The following is a 20,257-nucleotide window of genomic DNA, read 5'->3' on the forward strand; positions in this document are numbered from 1 at the left end:
GGTTGTCATAACCAACTGTTCCATTCATAGTTATAATATTTGAATTCTTTACAGTAAGAGTACCTACCTGTGCTGCCCATAATAAATGTTGTTAAATAGATGGGACCATGTCAGGGAGTGAATGGGGAGGCTGTTAATTTTATTGCTTTTGAAAGCCTTGGGTTCTAGCAAGACTCAATTCTGTTTAGCAATTAATACAAGCATCAATAGCTTTTTGCCTGTTAGTTCTAGTTCCCAGATTAATGCAGTGGCCTAATTTGTCATTATATTCAGATGGTTAAACACTTGAAAAGTCAGGTATGAAATGAAAAGACTAGTTTATTATTAGAGTCAAGAGGTAGGACATTTTCAAGAAGTCAGAAATAATTTTTATTGGCAGCTGTTCTCATGTGAATTGAGAATATTTGTAATTTAGCAGAGTCTGATACATAGTAAGTTTTCCACAGATGTTAATCCTGTTCCATATCTTCCTTTGGGAGGTCTCACCCTAGGAAGAAAATTGCTTCCCCACTTTGCAAAGGCAAATTTTATGGAACATAGTATCTTTATCTTATGTCTAAAAATGGCTGCTTGTAGCTGAATGATATAAATAAGAGTGTTGATTTTTCTAGGCAATTTTGATTTTGTATCTTCTCCTCACCTAGTGCTTGTTGAGGTCACGATGAGTCTCAGCCACACTGGCATGATATTAATTACCATACACACATGCTGTGGGGAAGGCCAGTGAAATTCTGGATTGTTCTTTCCCTGTGGGTAGACATAGAAATTTGTCTTACTGAATAAGACTTATATTCATTTATTTATATACTTAAACTTTCAGAAAAATTTCCTAGAACTTGTGCTTTTTGCAGTGCTCAATGTGAAGATTTGAAACCACCAGTATCTATTATTTTGTGTATTGGGTGAAAGTTGTCCATAACATTACTCTGGTAAATGTAATATTTTAAAAAATATTTCGCTATTAATGTACTTTCAAAAATTTGGCATTAAACTTCATGAATTCTATTCAGTATTATTACTTTAGGCTTCCATATTCTTAGACATAGCTACAAACTACAAATTTTGTATTCAAATTCTTTCATTAAATATTTTTAGGTATATAAAATTTGTGCTCCTGTTTTTTTTTTTTTTTAATTTTTTTAACATTTATTTTTGAGAGACAGAGACAGCATGAGTGGGGGAGGGACAGAGAGAGAGGGAGACCCAGAATTTGAGCAGGCTCCAGGCTCTGAGCTCTCAGCATAGAGCCCGACGCAGGGCTCGAACTCAAAAACTGTGAGATCATGACCTGAGCTGCAGGTGGACGCTTAACCGACTGAGCCACCCAGGCACTCCTGTGCTCCTGTTTCTTCATAGATTATTAAAATTAGTAGCTCAACAGATACACAGTGGAAAACAAATTTCAAAAATTTGCTTCCTTTCATTGTTCAAAAATTGGCTCAGTTTTATGATAAATATTCTTGCATAAATTTTAATAGGTAAATTTTGTAAAGGTCTTACTTTGTTTAACATTTTTCTTCTATTATAATTTGGTATTACGTCAGTGATATAGGCAGAACAAGATGACTTATGAATTCCTAGCTGTGGAGTTAAATTGCACTGACTTTAACTTTTAATTTACACTTTTTTGTCTTCAAGGTTCATGTAAATTATGGAAACTCTTGTTTAAGGTAAATCCAGATCACATTTTAGAAATTGAAGGCTGAGGATTTGTTCTTCATTCCAGCTGTCTAGTCCAGTGCAGATGGTTTTTAGTTACATTCAGTCACAAAGAAATGTACACATTGCTTTTTTATGTCTGTAACATCCTTTGTCACGCTTCCTTCCTTTCTTGTGTGTGTTTATTCTCTTATGACTGGTAAAATTATACTATGTGTTTCGGAGTGGAAACTTCCCCTGTATCTCAGAGACTGCACAGATAAAAGAGAGGGATATTTGAAAAATAAAACCAAGCATTTGAAAATCTTGCAGTTTAATGAGTGGTAGGGAGTAGATAGGAGGTTGGTAGGTAAGGGTCAGAATCATCCAATGAATACTGCCTGTCCGTATATTGCAACTATCCTGTAGCTGGGAATGTAAGTAACATTAAATAAATAATTTCAAGTTGTAAGGGAGGAGCAGGATGCTATGGGTGTGCATGGTGGGAAGGATGGTGGTGTATGTGTGTGTGAGAGAGAATGAATGGTTTTCCCAGAAGAAAATCTTCAGCATATCAGAGGGCCTTCCAAGAACTGGAAGGAGGGCAGCATGGCTGGAATGGGAGATTTTGGAACACAGGAACCAGATTTTTGTAGAGCTTGTTAAGGCAGATTGAGGATTTTGGATTTTATCCACAAAGCAATGGAAAACTTTGGAGGCAGGAGGAGGAAGGTGGTTAAGAAAGAGAGAGCAGTCATCTGATTTGCATAATTTAAAAACAAAGATCCCCAGAGTGCATTCAAGATTAGTTTGGAGGCTCCTGGCTGTTTGAACTAGAAAGGTCCCAATAGGGGTAGAAAAAAATGGCTGATCTGAAATATACTTAGGTGGTAGAATCGGTAGGATTTGGTTATAGATTAAAGATGAAGTAATAAAGGGAGAAGAATGAATTCCAGACACTAAGAACTTCGTATGTATTAAATAATTTAATTCTCAGAGTAAGCCCATGAAGTAGGTATTGCTATCACCAATTTACAGATGAGGAAACTGAGACTCATTTCCTCTCTGATTTTTGGCTTGAGATGTTGTATATATGGTGGTGTCTCATAACTGAGACAGAAGACTGGGGGTGGGGTCGAGGCTCCTAAATTTAATTTTGTACATGTTAAATTTGAGGTATATTCAAGATATCCAAATTGCAGCGTGGGATTGTTATTTGGAAATAAGAATTTGAAGTTCAGGAGAGAGAAGTCTGAGTTAGAAATAAAGATTGGAGAATCTTTTGCAGATGACTAACCCTGGGAAGTAGTTACTGAAAACGGGGGAAGTGTGGACAAGAGAGGGAGGACTAATGTAGAGCCTGAAGGCATCTGAGTGTTACATGGTCGAGAAGAGAGAAGATAAATACGAAATGGCTTATATGCTATGTCAGTGGTTTGGACTTTATTCTAAAAGTTTTAGCTTTGGGAGTCTTGGGGTTTATTGAGCTTGAGATATTTACGGATGTTCAGGGACAAAAAGCTGGGCTTTTCTCACCCCCTTTCTCCATATTTTTTGTGAGAATTACTTCCTGTGGTTCTTCAGGAGATCCTCTCTATAGGTTTCACATCATTTGATTACTTTTTTCTGATCATTTTATCAGTGGTCCTCTTATATTGTAGTGGGCAGAGCTAAACACTATTAAAATAGTGTATGACCTGAGCAGAGTAGACAGCATTCACTTTGTCCAGCACATTCTGGACACTATTTCTATGAATGTAGCTGAAGATTGAAATAGCTTTTGAGGGGAGGGGAACATTATCACATAATGTTTCTCTTACCAACTGAAAGTGTTTTTCGTATACGTATGCTCCCGCTAAGCCTTGTATTTCTTATCCTTGTGCTTTGTGGTAGTCATATTTTTTGGACCTAAGTAGGACTCTGTGTTTGTATTAAATTACATCTGCTAGATTTGTGTTGTGGTTTCTACCCTATTGTGATCTTTTTGGACCTGTTCCTTAGCAATATATTGAGTATCCTGCCCAAATGTGGTTCATCTGTAAATTTTATAAGCATGCCATCTATGTCTAAATTTAAAGAATTGATCAAAAAGCTAATCAGGGGGTGCCTGGGTGGCTCAGTTGGTTAAGTGTCCGACTTCAGCTCAGGTCATGATCTCATGGGTTTGTGGGTTTGAGTCCTGTGTTGGGCTCTGTGCTCAGTGCTCAGAGCCTGGAGCCTGCTTCAGATTCTGTGTCTCCTTCTTTCTCTCTGCCCCTCCCCTGCTTATGCACGCACGTTCTCTCTCTCAAGAATAAATAAATAAACATTAAAAAAAAAAATAGAAAGCTAATCAGGGCAGGAGTCAAGACAGCTGTGGAGTGAGCTCTGGGGCCATAGAGTCTGGGTTTGAATACCTGTGCTGCCACTTAATGGTTGTGCTGTTTTGGGCAAGTTACTTTAAACACTCCGTGTCTTAGTTTCCTCATCTGTAAAGTGGAAATAGTGTTAGTATATTCTCCATAGGGTGAGAATTAAATAAGTAATGCATGTGAAGTGTTTAGACTACTACTTGACACATAGTAAGGGATCAGTCATCTAAGCTGTTGTTATTATCATGCTCATTATTTTATAAACCATCATAGATGTTCATGCTCTTTTAACAATATGACCTACTATTGCTGAGTCTCAAAGAGTGCTTACGGTTGTGTATTTAGACCAGAAGGTTGAACTTTCTGTGCTAGGAAACATGTTTTAGAAAATGTGTGAGATGAAATCTTAGCCAGATAGTTACATTTTACTTGTGGTTTTTCTAAACTAAAAGTTTTCTTATCTATTAGTTGAGGAGTTGTATAAAATTGAGGATCTAATTCTTCCTGTCTCTCGATGTAGGTATGGCATCACAGCTGCAGGTGTTTTCCCCCCCATCAGTGTCGTCGAGTGCCTTCTGCAGTGCGAAGAAACTGAAAATAGAGCCCTCTGGCTGGGATGTTTCTGGACAGAGCAGCAACGACAAATATTATACCCACAGCAAAACCCTCCCAGCCACACAAGGGCAAGCCAGCTCCTCTCACCAGGTAGCAAATTTCAACATCCCTGCTTACGACCAGGGCCTTCTCCTCCCGGCTCCTGCAGCGGAGCGTATCGTTGTAACCGCTGCTGATAGCTCGGCCGGTGCTGCTACGGCAACCTTCCAAAGCAGCCAGACCCTGACTCACAGAAACAACGTTTCTTTGCTTGAGCCATATCAAAAATGTGGATTGAAAAGAAAAAGTGAGGAAGTTGACAGCAACGGTAGCGTGCAAATCATAGAAGAACATCCCCCTCTCATGCTGCAAAACAGGACTGTGGTGGGTGCTGCTGCCACGACCACCACTGTGACCACAAAGAGTAGCAGTTCCAGCGGAGAAGGGGATTACCAGCTGGTCCAGCATGAGATCCTTTGCTCTATGACCAATAGCTACGAAGTGTTGGAGTTCCTAGGCCGGGGAACATTTGGACAGGTGGCTAAGTGCTGGAAGCGGAGCACTAAGGAAATTGTGGCTATTAAAATCTTGAAGAATCACCCCTCCTATGCCAGACAAGGACAGATTGAAGTGAGCATCCTTTCCCGCCTAAGCAGTGAAAATGCCGATGAGTATAATTTTGTTCGTTCTTACGAGTGCTTTCAGCATAAGAATCACACCTGCCTTGTGTTTGAGATGCTGGAGCAGAACTTGTATGATTTTCTAAAGCAGAACAAGTTTAGCCCACTGCCACTCAAGTACATCAGACCAATCTTGCAGCAGGTGGCCACAGCCCTGATGAAGCTCAAGAGCCTTGGTCTGATTCACGCTGACCTTAAGCCTGAAAACATAATGCTGGTCGATCCAGTGCGCCAACCCTACCGAGTGAAGGTCATTGACTTTGGTTCTGCTAGTCACGTTTCCAAAGCCGTGTGCTCAACCTACTTACAGTCACGTTACTACAGGCAAGTGGCAAATGCTAAAAAGCGTATCTTAGACTAGAGATCTGTCTTCATACTTAAAGGTGTTACATAGGGCTACATGTAACAATGAATTTATTTACAGGGTCCAAGATAGAATACTATGTTTTACTTCATACCCCTGTGTGGCATTCCTATATGTAACATTATTTTATTTAACGCTGGAAAAATTCAGTTTGATTCTGAAGGTTGTTTCTAGTTGAATGAATACTAGCATCTGGTTCTTTTTTAGTAAGTGCCATTATACCCAATTTTCCCATTCTAAAGAGTCTTTAAAAATATAAAGATGTTCACTTATTTGTAATGAATTTGGGCATATGCTGCTACTTTTTCCACATTCCTATCTTGGCAGGTAGGATGCCTTGGGAATAATTCCAGGTTTTTTCATTCTTATACATTTCCTATCTTGTGTAATTTAGAGAATTGAGTTTGTTGATTACCAAGGGCTCTTCCTGTTTTAACATTCTCTGTAATAGTTTGAACTTTTTTGGTTATGAGCTAATTTGGTTATCCTAGAATGTCCTTGACCCAAGTGCCTTATACTTCAGTGATTTATATTTCCAGATTGGTACTTCTAACAAAGCTACCTTTTTAATATATAGTAATTATTGGGACAGTACTTAAAGGGTGGTATATACAATGTTGTTTGTGCTGTTAACCAAGGAGAATTACTGAAAGGAAAGGGGGAAGTCTTTTGAAGTGAGCTTTTATTTCTCAGTACCTCATTTATTTGACTAGTTATTAATTTTAAGTAATCTGATAATTTTAGTGATCATTCATTAAATACAAATTTTCCACTCACCCAGTCAAGAAGTGAAACAATAAACAAAAAATAGGTAATCCACAAAACATGTTTATCAGGAGATATGTCCAACATGTCAAATGCCTATATGAAATTTTGAGTAAATAGAAAGTCTGAACTTAAAAGTTTATATTATGTATGAAAGTAATAGAAGGGTGTTTTAACCATACAGGGGCTCAGAAAATATGCCATCTGCATATTTTTTTTTTCTAATGGTGTAAAATCTGCCTAACATGAAGTCTACCATTTTAACCATTTTTAAGTATACCATTCAGTGTCATTAAGTACATTCACAATGTTGTGTAACCATCACCACTATTTCTAAATTTTTTTCGTCACCCAAAACAGAAATTCTGTAACCATTAAGCAATAACTCCACCTTCCCCCTTCCGCCTGGTAAGCTCTATCTGACTTTCTGTCTCCGTGAATTTGCCTCTTCGAGGTACTGCATGTAAGTGGAATCATGCAATATTTGTCCCTTTGTTTCTGGCTTATCTCACTTAGCATAATGTTTTCAAAGTTAATCCAGACTGTAGCATGTATCGGAATTCCATTCCTTTTCTTGACTGAATAATATTCCAGCGCATGAATGTACTACATTTTGTTTATCCATTCCCTCGGGTTTCCACATTTTTGGCTATTGTGAATAATGCTGCAGTGAACATTAGCTCTCAAGTGTTTAAGACCCTGTTTTCAATTCTTTTGGGTATGTCGCTAGAAGTAGAACTGCTGGATCATATGATAATTCTGTTTAATTTTTGAGGAATTGCCAAACTGTTCTACAGCTACACTATTTTACATTCCCAGTAGCAATGCATGAGGATTCCAATCTCTCCACCTCCTCATCAACACTTGTTTTTGTTTTCTGGGGATGGGAGGGATAATAGCCATCCTTACGTGTGTGAAATGGTATTTGATTTGCATTTCCCTAAAGATTAGTGATCTTGAGCATCTTTTCATTTACTTATTGGACATCTGTGTATCTTCTCTGGAGAGATGTCTGTTCAAGTCCTTTGTCCATTTTTGAATTGGGTTGTTTTTTTGTTGAGTTGTAAGAGTTCTTTATATATTCTGGGTATTAATCCCTCTGCAGATAGATGATGTGCATATATATTCTCTCATTCCGTAGGGTTGCCTTTTCACTTTGTTGATGGTGTTTGCACAAAAGTTTTAAACTTTGATGAAGTCCAGTTTGTGTGTTTTTTTTGTTTGTTTGTTTCTCATGCTTTTGGTATTATAGCTAAGAAATCATTGTCAAACCAGTGTCCTAAAGTTTTTTCCCTTTTGCTTTCTTCTGAGCGTTCTATAGTTTTTAGCTCTTATAAGAATATAATATAGACATAGATAGCTCTTATATTTTGTTCTTTGATCTATTTTAAGTTAATTTTTGTATACGGTGTAGGGTAAGGGTCCAGTTTCATTCTTTTGCATGTGGATATTCAGTTTTCCTAGCACCATTTGCTCAAAAGACTATTCTTTCTCCAGTGAAAGATCTTGACACTTGTCAAAATTCATTGACCACAAACACAAGGGTTTATTTCTGGGCTGTTTTGTCCATTGGTCTGTATGTCTGTCTTTATGCCAGTAGCACATCATTTTGATTACTTGTAGCTTTGTAGTAACTTTTAAAATCAGGAGTGTAAGATCTCCAGCTTTATTCTCTTTTAATATTGTTTTGGCTATTTGGAGTCCCTTGAGATTTCCATATAAATTTTAGGATGAATTTTTCTATTTCTACAAAAAACCTCATTGGTTTTTGAAGGGTTGCACCGAATCTGTAAATCACTTTGGGTAATAATGACATTTTCACATTACATCTTCGAATCCACTCTTCTCTATTTTTATCTTTTCCTTTTATAACTTTGTAAAACTATGGTATTTCTTACTTGAGAGAGATGGAGTAAAGAAATTCCTAGAGCATTGGTTTCTGGTTTCATATTGCTCTAGGCAGTTGGGCTAATTTTGAGAATCTCTCCTCCATTTACTGATTCACTACTTGGAAGATTTAGGTTCTGATTACTTTTTCTTTTAGTTTGCTCCTTTGAGTAATCCCACCACTACCCACTTGTGTGTATTTGCAGAAACACTCTACAGGTCCACTTACAAGCTCAGTTCTGCATCTTGTTGGGAGCCTTGGGGAATTAGGAGGGAGGGCACCGCTGTGGGGTGGGGGCTGATGGGCTCTTGCTTCTTGATCTCTTCTCTAATCAGGCCTGCAGGTGTTCTTTAACTGCTTGCCTTGGCTTGTAACGAAAGCAATTTTAAGATAGAAGAAGAGTGATAGAAATAAGAATTATTTTGTGAAATAATTTTGATGGCATTTTCTCTTGAGGGGCAAAGATTTGAGGGGTACATAGTTCTGGCTGCTTAGCTTTCTCCAATAAGTAATTCGTTTGAATAATTTTCAGTGTTAGGTTGCTGTCTTTGCCCCTTTCCCTGTCCTTTTAAATTCACGTTGCGATTTGAGTAATTTGGTTGTTTTGTTTTTGGAAACAAATAGGATTTTCAAATTTTTAAGTCCACTGGTGATTACTCTTCAACAAATCATCCTGCAAATCCATTGCATTTAATTGCTGAGTATAGGAGTAATTTTAAATGGAGCTAAGTTTACCCCTTAAAAACAGGAGTTCTTTCTGTGTATTACTGAGTAATTAGTGTGCATACTGAAGTCCAATATCCAGGGCTTGACTGCATTTAGGATTTAGCAGTGGGACTCTTCTGTTTTATCACAGCAATACTTGATAATGAACCCAAAGCCAATGGAATAGCAGCTCAGGCATTCCTTCTTTATCATTAATTTTATCCACAGTGGTATTCTTCATGTTGCTTTTAGAGGCTATTACGTCCTCACCCTGTTATCTTTCAGAAAACCTCTGTGAAATCCCTTTGGCTATTGAAGCATCCTGGCTCCAAAGCCAGCCTTCCCCTTCCCCTCCTTTTTAGTTTACATTGCTTCATCTTGCTGATAACATGCCAAAGTATTATCAGTTGACAAACTTTTGCCACCATCCTGTCTCTGTTAGCAGTGGGCATGGCTAAATGCCTTAGGCAGTGGAAATAATATGCTTTATTTCCTGGGCACTTTACACGTAAATGTAGACTAATTTCAAGAAAAGTTGCTGTCTTTGGGGCTTGAGTTTCAGGCACAAAGGTTTGCCATGCCTACAAGCTCAGTGCTTTTCCATTCTGAAAAATGGAAAACTGGCCTTTATTGAAAGTTGAGATCACTGTATTTGTTATATATGGAAGGACAAAGTCTAGAGAAGGAAAGCGTATTTTCAGTTTATCCTAGACAAATAAACATACTACAGTTTCACTAAGCCACAGATGCAGGAAGTTAAGACTTTATGTAACATATCTGATCTGATAAGTAAGTTTGATGCCTCTGAGATGGGCAGGAAGAAACAAAGAGTGTTCATGAAAATGAGCAGAGAATAATTTCTGCTGTTAAGTGATCCTACCCACAGCTTGCTCTGGGTTCTAGTAAAATAACGCTTTATAACTTTGGAGGAGTTTTTTAGTTTAAAGAAGTTTGAAGTTGAGAAATCAAAAGACAGGGATTGCTATTTCTACAACCTGGTTACAGTAATCAGAGCCTGTTTAGTATTTGTTTTTTAAGGATGGGATGTATTTTCAAAGAAAAGACACTCACCATGTCTAAAGTACAATTAATGCCATTTTCCTACAAAAGTGAGTATTGTCAGTTTGGATTTTTCCCTCTCTTCCCTGTGCTTCTATAGATAATTTTAAAAATTAAAAAAAAAATTTTTTTAACATTTATTCAGTTTTGAGAGACAGAGAGAGATAGTACAGCGGGGGAAAGACAGAGAGGGAGACACAGAATCCAAAGCAGGCTCCAGGCTCTGAGCTGTCAGCATAGAGCCCAACACAGGGTTTGGACTCACGAACAGAGAGATCATGACCTGAGCCGAAGTCGGACATTTAACCGACTGAGCCAGGCACCCCTAAAAAAATTTTTTTTAAGTTTATTTATTTAATTTGAGAACGAGAGAGACAGCGTGAAAGGGGGAGGGGTAGAGAGGGAGAGAGAGAGAAAGAATCCCAAGCAGGCTTCACAGCACTGTCACTGCAGAGCCTGACTCGGGCTCGAACTCGTGAAACCGTGAGATCATGACCTGAGACAAAACTAAGAGTTGGACGCTTAACCGACTGAGCCACCCGGGCGCCCCTCTATAGGTAATGTTTTTTACTGATCAGTTGTTAGAATGTCAGAGCTAGAAAGGGACCTAGAGAAGTAATTATCTCAGTATCATTATACAGGTAAAGTAGAACCAGAATTTTACTGTCTAGAGTTCTTATTGAGGGATTGAAAAATAATGGAGGCCAAGGGGAAAGATGATACAGTAATGAAGATAGTACCAAGAATTATAATCTGAATTCAGAATTTAAAACATTCAGTCTTTAGAGAAGTACCTGCTTTAAATGATGCTGTTCTGTTCAGTAAAAGAAAATAATTTCAATCTTTTTGCTTCTTAGAGTTTAGGTCAGCCAGCATTTCTAGTTTCTAATGGTAGTGAAAAGCTCTCAGTAGACTGAGCAGCCTTATTTTATTTTTTTGCTTTTTTTTTCTTTTGGTACTCATCTTTTTGTATGGTAGATGGGGTAGAATTACTCTTTTAGTGAGTTTTTGGTAAAAATCCTTAGCTGCTTTTGTTACTCCAGAAGCAGAATGAGACCAAATGGAAAAACTGATTCCAGCCAGTCTTTAGGGTTGTTTTTTTTTTGTTTTGTTTTTTGTTTTTTTTTTTTTTTTGTCTAATGGGGCTTGGGGGCTGGAATTAGTATTTTTCTTAATTTCTCTGAAACTTTAAGCTTTGGAAGCCTAACAATTACCACATATTATTGCTACTTTTTTAATGAAGTAAGTTATTGGGTAGCCTGCCCCTCCCTGTGACCTACCTTTGGATTTTAAAATGTCTTCCTGGTATAGTGAGAATGGCAGAATCAATCTGCTGCTCTTCATTTGATGCTTAGGAATGTTCTAAGCCCAGTTTTTATTTTGGCACAAAGCCATTTGCACTTTCCCTGCCAGCTATTTTGGGCACTGTCATGAACTTGGAAATTAACGATTCTGCTCACTGAAAGTAAAAATTTTGTCCCTTTTCAATTTTAGAAAAGCTTTTATGTTTCTGGATAGTCTTACTCTCTAGTTTATTAATGCTTTTAAATTTGTGCCATCTTAAAAACATGCTATACTGGTTGGGGTTTAATTAAACTCTGCAACTCTCTCAGTAATATGTGGCTCTAGCCACCTGCAAAGAGTATCCCCTTTGAAGGTTGTTTCTTTGGTCCGCAGAACCACAGTTCACCTCAAATAGCATAAAAACAGGTGATAGTAGTCGTTCTATCCATAGCTGTCAAATAGTGGCAGTCTCAGCAGGCTCGGATCATCCTTCTGCTGTTTCTGTACAAGGGTCAGGAAAGCCTCTAGACCCTATGGAGTCCTCTACTTTACCTTATTTTCTAAGGGCTACTTACTTAGAAAAGTACTTGGGGAGGATATTCTTATTTTAGGAAATATCTTTATACTCTGCCTGCTCAATCCTCCCTGCTCCAGAGCAACAATAAGCACATATTACTTAAAAGTGGAGTTGGGGAAACCTATACATCCCATGAGGGTTCATAGTCTGTTAGATGGAGAGATCTGCTGAGGGGTCTGGAGCTGGTATTCCCTTACACATTCCAATTCTGTGACTTGTAAGAAGGAAAGGAAATTATTTGGAGATGATGATAAAATGTTTAAGAGCTCAAACCTTACATCCAGACTGCCTGGCCTCCATCATTTGTAATTATGTGGCCTTCGGTGAGTTACTTATCTTCTCAATGCCTAGTTTCTTCATCTGTAAAATGGAAATGATACTTTATTACATAGAATCTGATACACCATTGATTAGAAAAAGAAACATTATTTAGGTCTCAATAAGAAAGTAAAAGCACTGCCAGTGAACTAAAATACATCATCATTTGCAAGAATCTTCTTGATTTCAGGGATGTTAAAATATGAAAAAAACAGGGATGCCTGGGTGGCTCAGTTGGTGAAGCGTCCGACTCTTGATTTTGGCTCAGGTCATAATGATCTTATGGTTTGTGAGTTCAAGCCCTGCATTGGGCTCCCGTGCTCCATGCGGACAATGCGGATGCTGCTTGGGATTCTCTCTCTCTTCTCTTTCTGCCCCTCCCCCACTCATGGTTGCTTGTGTGCTCATTGTCTCTCAAATAAATTTAAAAAAAAAGCGAAACAAGCATTCATCTTAGAATTGATGAGTTAACATTAGTAATACCTACTTCCATAGGATTGTTGTAAAGGAATAAGTGACCACATTTATGAAGGGCTTATTAGAACATTTCATGGCACAGAGTAAGCACTATATAAGTGTCATCTATAATTATAATTGATATTAGTGATACATATTATCATCACCCTCCCCTTAAAAACCCATTTATCTCATAATTTTAGTCGTGGTTGGAAAATGCCATGTATACCATCAAGCTAAATTGATTTATGTAAGTGGGTATGTGCTTAACTCTTACTTATTTAGAGACAGTACAATATACTCAGTTCTGGGGCCAGATAGCCACGGTTCAAATTCTAGCTCTGCCACTTATTAACTGTGATTTTGGGCAAAATTTTTTTTGCCTCAGTTTCCTCCATAAATGGGGATAATAATTTTACCTTGAATGTATTCATACATATAAAGCTCTAGGCTTATGGTATTATCTTCATTTTCTCTTTAAGGTTCCCTAGCGTTAGGTTTTTCACTTGGAGCATTAATGGAAATGAATATTCTATAGTGCTGCCAACCACTATATTTCTGTAGAAGGCATTTCTGTTACCAAGGGGTATTTATTGATCAGGTCACTTAATTGATTTTTCCGTAATTAAAAAGGTGCTAAGAGTAAACAGAATAAATCTGGGATCCCTTATCTGGGATCCCTTATCTGAAATCTGTGATTTCAAAATCCAGAAAGCTCTCAAAATTAAAAAACTTTTTCTAAGTTTGGTGTATTGGCAAAATCTGACTTGAAACAATGTAAGGCCGGGGCGCCTGGGTGGCTCAGTCGGTTAAGCATCCGACTTTAGCTCGGGTCATGATCCTCGCGGTTTGTGAGTTTGAGTCCCGTGTCGGACTCTGTGCTGACAGCTCAGAGCCTGGAGTCTGCTTCAGATTCTGTGTCTCGTTCTCTCTGCCCCTCCCCTGCTCATGCTCTGTCTCTCTCTGTCTCAAAAATAAATAAAACATTAAAAAAAATTAAAAAAAAACCAACATAAGGCTACTTAAGGTCTTTATTCACCAACATGGTATGACTATTCATTGACTTCGGTACAGAAGTATTAATGTGTTTGATTTGAGGGTGCTTCCCTAAACTCCATTGGGATTATTATGCAATATGTAGTTTATGCATGGTAGTACCTTTCTGAAATTTAAAAAAAAAAAAAAAATGTGAATTCCAAAACACAGCTGGCCCCAGAGGTTTCAAATGATGGATTTTATATCAAAGATAGTTTTCAGTTTCTTTAAATCAATGTACCTTTAGCTGATACTAAAATGGGACTTAGTCAACATAATTTTCCCAGATAATGTTTACTTTTTAATTTGCTATTTTTGTTTTTGCTAGAGCCCCTGAAATTATTCTTGGATTACCATTTTGTGAAGCTATTGATATGTGGTCATTGGGCTGTGTGATAGCTGAGCTGTTCCTGGGATGGCCTCTTTATCCTGGTGCTTCAGAATATGATCAGGTAAGAGTGTATACTTGAATGGAAATAGAAATCAAGTATTTACTAATGAAATAGATTTTAGAGGAAGAGAAGTACTTACTAGTGAAGTTTTTAGATATGGAAAGAATAGTCTAATTAGAAAGGATTTTTTAAAGAATACAATTTTCTCTACCTGTTTTTTAGTCTGATGTTACATTCGCAATTCAACAATTAAGAAAGGTTCTTATTTCATATTACTTTAGATTGGTACCTTTCCAGATCTGTGATGATTTATTAGAGAGACTGACTTTGGTTAATAAATGTGTCTTGTGAGTTTTTAAGATATGAAAGTAAAGAAGGATGAGGAATAGGAATTTTAAGAGTGACCTTTGGCTCACTCAGAGCTGTTACTTCCTTTTATACATGCCATATGCTGAAGTACTCTCTACAAATTGAAACACATCGGGCCCCGGAAGCTGTGATATATACTGGGTCTCTGTAAAATACGATTTAGGAGGGAAATTATAGGAGTTGAAAAGTATTGTAATAAATGGTCTATATCTCAAAACAAAGGAGCTTTAGAAAATATGCTGCAATTTCCCAAGGAGCTGGTCCTAAGGGGAAATGAAGGGAAATAAATTGTAAATTCTTATTTCTTGTTCTTTTAATAAAAATGGTTCTAACCACTATGCTGTAAGCTCTTTGAGGGCATAGACTGTTTCATCCCACCAGTATATCCTCAGCTTCTGGTCTGTGTCTGGCACATAGTAAGTACATGAGGTTTTTTAATTTTTTGTTTTTAAATTTTTTTTAATGTTTATTTATTTTTGAGAAAAGGAGAGAGAAACCAAGTGCAAGCAGGGGAGGGGCAGAGAGAGAGGGAGACACAGGATCTGAAGCAGGCTCTGGGCTCTGAGCTGTCAGCACAGAGCCTGACGCAGGGCCTGAACCCATGAACCGCGAGATCACGACCTGAGCCAAAGTCTGGTGCTTAACTGACTGAGCCATCCAGGCGCCCTTGTTTATTGTTTTTAAAGAAATAAATGGTTATCTGGAATTATTAAAAAGAAAAAATAAAACAGTGTTTTTCCCTATTCAACCTAGAATTTTGATTCCTTGATCCATTTTAGATTCACCTTCCAAAAATTTGACTCTTTGGGCACGTCTTTGATTGAAACATAAAAAATGAATTACTCATGTGATATGTAACTTATATTGAACTTTGAAATTTAATCTCTCTTGTACCTTGTGAGAAAGAAGCCAGCTTTCTTATTTTACAATAAAAAAGTGTGAAGGAGATTAAGTGAGGCAAAAACACAGTTGGTTGAACTAAACTATTGATTCTCCTTTTTGAGAATCCGATGAAGTTAGGGATGTGAGTCTTCTCAGAAAAATTTGCATATGGTGTTTTGAGTATAAATATAGGAGATTCATGGATCCCTAGTTAAGAAACCTTACTCTGAGCAATCACAGTCATGAAAGTGCCATCCCTAGGCCAGCCTTCAACTTTAGTAAACAGATTGGTACTGTAAATTTTCCTAGGAAGTAGAACCAACTAAAATTAGATTTAAAAGCTAAGGTACGCCTGAGGCTTTTTACAATAAAGAGATGAACTGGTGGTTTTGAGGATTTTTGCCCAGTGTGCATAGATGTGAAACTGTGGGTGGTAGGAGGAAGTCATTTTTCCCATGTTGAATAAATGGGATACTGCTGTTTTAGAGCAGGATTGGGGATAGGTTATCCTGATGCATCTCTGGTTATACAAAAAGATTTCTGTGGCAGGATCTCTGTTCTTCCAGCCAAGTTTCTTTAAAACAACTTTATTGAGATATACTTTGTATACCATGTAAGTCAGTCATTTAAAGTGTCCAACTCAGTGATTTTTAGTATGTTCACAGGATTGTGAACCATCCCCATAACCAGTTTTAGAACATTTTCATCCCTCTGTAATGAAACCCTGCACCTAATTAGCAGTCAATGCCCATTCTCCCCTAACCTGTACCCTCTCCTGCCCCTGGCCACCACTAATCTACTTTCTGTCTCTATAGACTTGCCTATTGTAATTTATCATATTTATTACACACAATGTGTAGTTTTTTTGTGTTGGGCTTCTTTATTAACATGTTTTCATCCGTGCTGTAGTGTGTATCAGAATGCCGTTACTTTTTATGGCTGAATAATGTTCTGTTGTATATATGTTCATCACATTTTGTTTATCCATTTATGTTTTGATGGATATTGAGTTATCATCTTTTGGCTATTGTGAATAATGGTGCTATGAACACTGGCATACAGATGTTTAAGTTCCTATTTTCAGTTTTTGGGGGGTATATAGCGAGAAGTGAATTACTGGGTTATCTGGAAATTTTATGATTAAACAAACTGTTTTCCACAGCAGTCATATCATTTTGCATTCCTACCAGCAATACACAGGGGTTTCAATTTCTCTACATCCTTGCCAACACTGGTTATTTTCCTTTTTTCTTTTCTTTTCTTTTTTTTTTTTTTAAAGATAGCAGCCATCCTTATGGATGTGAAGTGACCGCACAGAGCCCACTGGGGATTGATTCTCTCTCTTCTCTCTTTGCCCTTCCCTCACTCAAGTGTGCCCCAGGGGATACCTGGTTTATCTCCTCTAGAGAAGTTTACTTAAGTCCATTGCCCATTTTTGAATTGGGCTGTTTATTGTTGTTAAGTTGTAGGAGTTTTTATATATTCTGGGTATTGATCCCTAATTAGATATATAATTTGCAAAACTTTTCTCTCGTTCCTTGGAGTTGCCTTTTCACTAAGTTGATAGCATTGTTTGCACAAAAGTTTTTAATTTTGATGAAGACCAGTTTGTTCTTCCTTTTGTTACTTGTACTTGTGGTATCATATCCAAGAAATTATTACTAAATCCAAAGTCATGAGATTTCTCCTGTGTTTTCTTCTGAGAGGTATAGTTTTGTCTCTTGCATTTAGATGTTTGAGCCATTTTAAGTTGATTTTTCAACATAGAATAAAGCAAGGGTTCACTTTCAGTATTTTGCATGTGGATATTCAGTTTTTCCAGCACCATTTGCTACAAGACTATTCTTTCTCTGCTAGATCTTAGCAGAGAAAGCTAAGATCTTAGCTAGGTCTTAGCATCCATATCAAAACTCAGTTGACCATAAATACAATGATTTATTTCTGGACTGTCAATTCTGTTCCATTGATCTGTATCTTATATCTGTCTTTCTGCTGGTACCACGTTGTTTTGGTTACTATAGCTTTGTAGTCGGTTTTGAAACCAGGGAGTGTGGAGCCTCTAACTTTGTTCTTTTTTTAAGATTGTTTTGGCTATTTGGGGTCCCTTGTGATTCCATATGAATTTTAGAATTTTTTTTCCTGCAAAAAAAAAAAGTCATTGGGTTTTTTTCTTGTTTTTTATTTTTTCTTGTTTTTTTGTTTTTGTTTTTGTTTTTGTTTTAGTAGTGAGTGCATTGAATTTCTGGAAAGTATCAGCATCTTAACAATACTGTCTTCTGATCCATAAATGTGACCAGATTTTTTTTAGGTTTTCTTTGGCAGCTTTTTGTAATTTTCAGAATATAGGTTTTACATTTCTTTTTTTTTTTATGTTGATTTATTTTGAGAGAGAGAAAGCGCGCACGCATCTGAGTGAGCAGGGGAGGGACAGAGAAAGAGAGAGGGAGAGAGAGAATCCCAGGCAGGCTCTTTGTTGTCAGCACACAGAGCCTGACTCGGGGCTTGATCCACAAACTGTGAGATCATTTCCTGAGCCAAAATCAAGAGTTGGACACTTAACCAGCTAAGCCACCCAGGCACCACTACATTTCTTTTATTTCTAAGTATTCTGGGTTTTTTTGTTGTTGTTTTGTTGGCTGTGGTGAATGGAATTATTTTCTTAATTTTATTTTCAGATTGTTTCTAATGTGTAGAAATACAATGAGTTTTGTAATTGATCTTGTATTCTGCAACCTTGTTGAACTCTATTACTAGTAATTTTCTTTCTTTTTTTTTCTTTTTAAAGGTTATTTATTATTATTTTTATTAAGTAATCTCTATACCCAACATGTGGCTTGAACTCACGACCCCAAGATCAAAAACTGTATGCTCTACTGACTGAGTCAGCCAGGCACCCCTCTAGTAGTTTTCTGATAGAACTCTAGTTCTAATAGTTTTGATGGATTCCTTACAATTTTCTAACTATAGATCATGCCAACTACAAATAAAAGTAGTTTTACATCTTCCTTTCCAATCTGGATTCCTTTTTTCTTTTCTTGCCTACTTCCTTTGCAATGAACCACTAATACAGTGTTGAATAGAAGTGTAAGAGCTGACATCCTTGCCTTGTTCTAAGTTTTAGGGGGAAAGTAGTCTTTCTCTATAAGTATGATATCCACTGTGGATTTTTCATAAATACTAGAGCTGAGATTATATAGCAAATGTTTGTGAGTCTTTAAATATTAATTAGTTAATAGCTTCAAATTTGTTGGAAACATTTTAATTGTTTAAGATAACAAATGATATGGGAATGCAAGCTGGTGCAGCCACTCTGGTATGGAGGTTCCTCAAAAAACTAAAAATAGAACTACCCTACAACCCAGCAATTGCACTAATGGGTATTTATCCAAGGGATACAGGTGTGCTGTTTTGAAGGGACATATGCACCCCATTGTTTATAGCAGCACTATTGACAATAGCCAAAGTATGAAAAGAGCCCAAATGTCCATCGATGGATAAAGAAGATGTTGTGTGTGTGTATATACACACACACATACATACATACATACATACAATGGAGTATTACTTGGTAATCAAAAAGAATGAAATCTTGCCATTTGCAACTATGTGGATGGAACTGGAGGGTATTGTGCTAAGTGAAATTAGCCAGTCAGAGAGAGACACAAATCATGACTTCACTCATGTGAGGACTTTAAGAGACAAAACAGATGAACATAAGGGAAGGGAAACAAAAATAATATAAAAACAGGGAGGGGGACAAAGCATAAGAGACTCATAAATATGGAGAACAACCTGAGAGTTACTGGAGGGGGTGTGGGAGGGGGCATGGGCTAAATGGGTAAGGGGCACTAAGGAATCTACTCCTGAAATCATTGTTGCACTATGTGCTAACTAATTTGGATGTAAATTAAAAAAAAAATTAAATTAAAAATAAATAAATAAAAATAAAATAACAAATGACAGTAATACTTTTTGTTTGTATAAATGTAAGACTTGTTTTTGCTGTATTATAAGCTATATGAAAAGTAATATCTGGATGATAGCTTCCCATTCTACTTTCGCTTAATTTAATTCTGTAATACTAACATTAACAATTTTATTTTATTTTATTTTTTTAAATTTTTTTTTTTTCAACGTTTATTTATTTTTGGGACAGAGAGAGACAGCATGAACGGGGGAGGGGCAGAGAGAGAGGGAGACACAGAATCGGAAACAGGCTCCAGGCTCTGAGCCATCAGCCCAGAGCCTGACGCGGGGCTCGAACTCACGGACCGCGAGATCGTGACCTGGCTGAAGTCGGACGCTTAACCGACTGCGCCACCCAGGCGCCCCTAAAAAATTTTTTTTAATGTTTATTTATTTTTGAGAGAGAGAGAGAGAGACAGAGTGTGAGCAGGGGAGGGGCAGAGAGAGAGGGAGACACAGAATCCGAAACCGGCCTCAGGTTCTGAGCTGTCAGCACAAAGCCTGATGCCAGGCTCAAACCCACAGACCATGAGATTATGACCTGAGCCGAGGTCAGATGCTTAACCGACTGAGCCACCCGGCCTCCCCTGTAATAGTAATATTTTTTTTTTTTTTAATTTTTTTTTTTCAACGTTTATTTATTTTTGGGACAGAGAGAGACAGAGCATGAACGGGGGAGGGGCAGAGAGAGAGGGAGACACAGAATCGGAAACAGGCTCCAGGCTCTGAGCCATCAGCCCAGAGCCCGACGCGGGGCTCGAACTCACGGACCGCGAGATCGTGACCTGGCTGAAGTCGGACGCTTAACCGACTGCGCCACCCAGGCGCCCCTGTAATAGTAATATTTTAAAATATTTTTAGTGTTTAAGTGCATTACTATAGAAAAATTAGAAAAGATGCGGTAGGCCAGGAGATAAAACTTTCAATCTCTAGT

General features: G+C 37.6%; 1 protein-coding gene across 10 annotated transcripts in view; it reads left to right on the forward strand.

Annotated features, from left to right (window-relative positions):
- Positions 1-20,257, forward strand: part of HIPK1 (homeodomain interacting protein kinase 1) — a 52,199-nt gene that overhangs the window by 5,742 nt on the left and 26,200 nt on the right. For all 10 annotated transcript variants that reach the window (XR_006712637.1, XR_006712638.1, XM_045478708.1 and 7 more), the window contains exons 2-3: positions 4,510-5,587; positions 14,043-14,166. Coding sequence is in view for 8 of the 10 variants with exons in the window: in XM_045478708.1 (XP_045334664.1) it covers positions 4,512-5,587; positions 14,043-14,166 (1,200 nt within the window). In the remaining 2 variants the exon portion in view is untranslated. The remainder of the gene's footprint in view (positions 1-4,509; positions 5,588-14,042; positions 14,167-20,257) is intronic.

Source organism: Leopardus geoffroyi, chromosome C1 (genome assembly GCF_018350155.1).
Source record: "Leopardus geoffroyi isolate Oge1 chromosome C1, O.geoffroyi_Oge1_pat1.0, whole genome shotgun sequence".
Lineage (NCBI taxonomy): Eukaryota > Metazoa > Chordata > Mammalia > Carnivora > Felidae > Leopardus > Leopardus geoffroyi.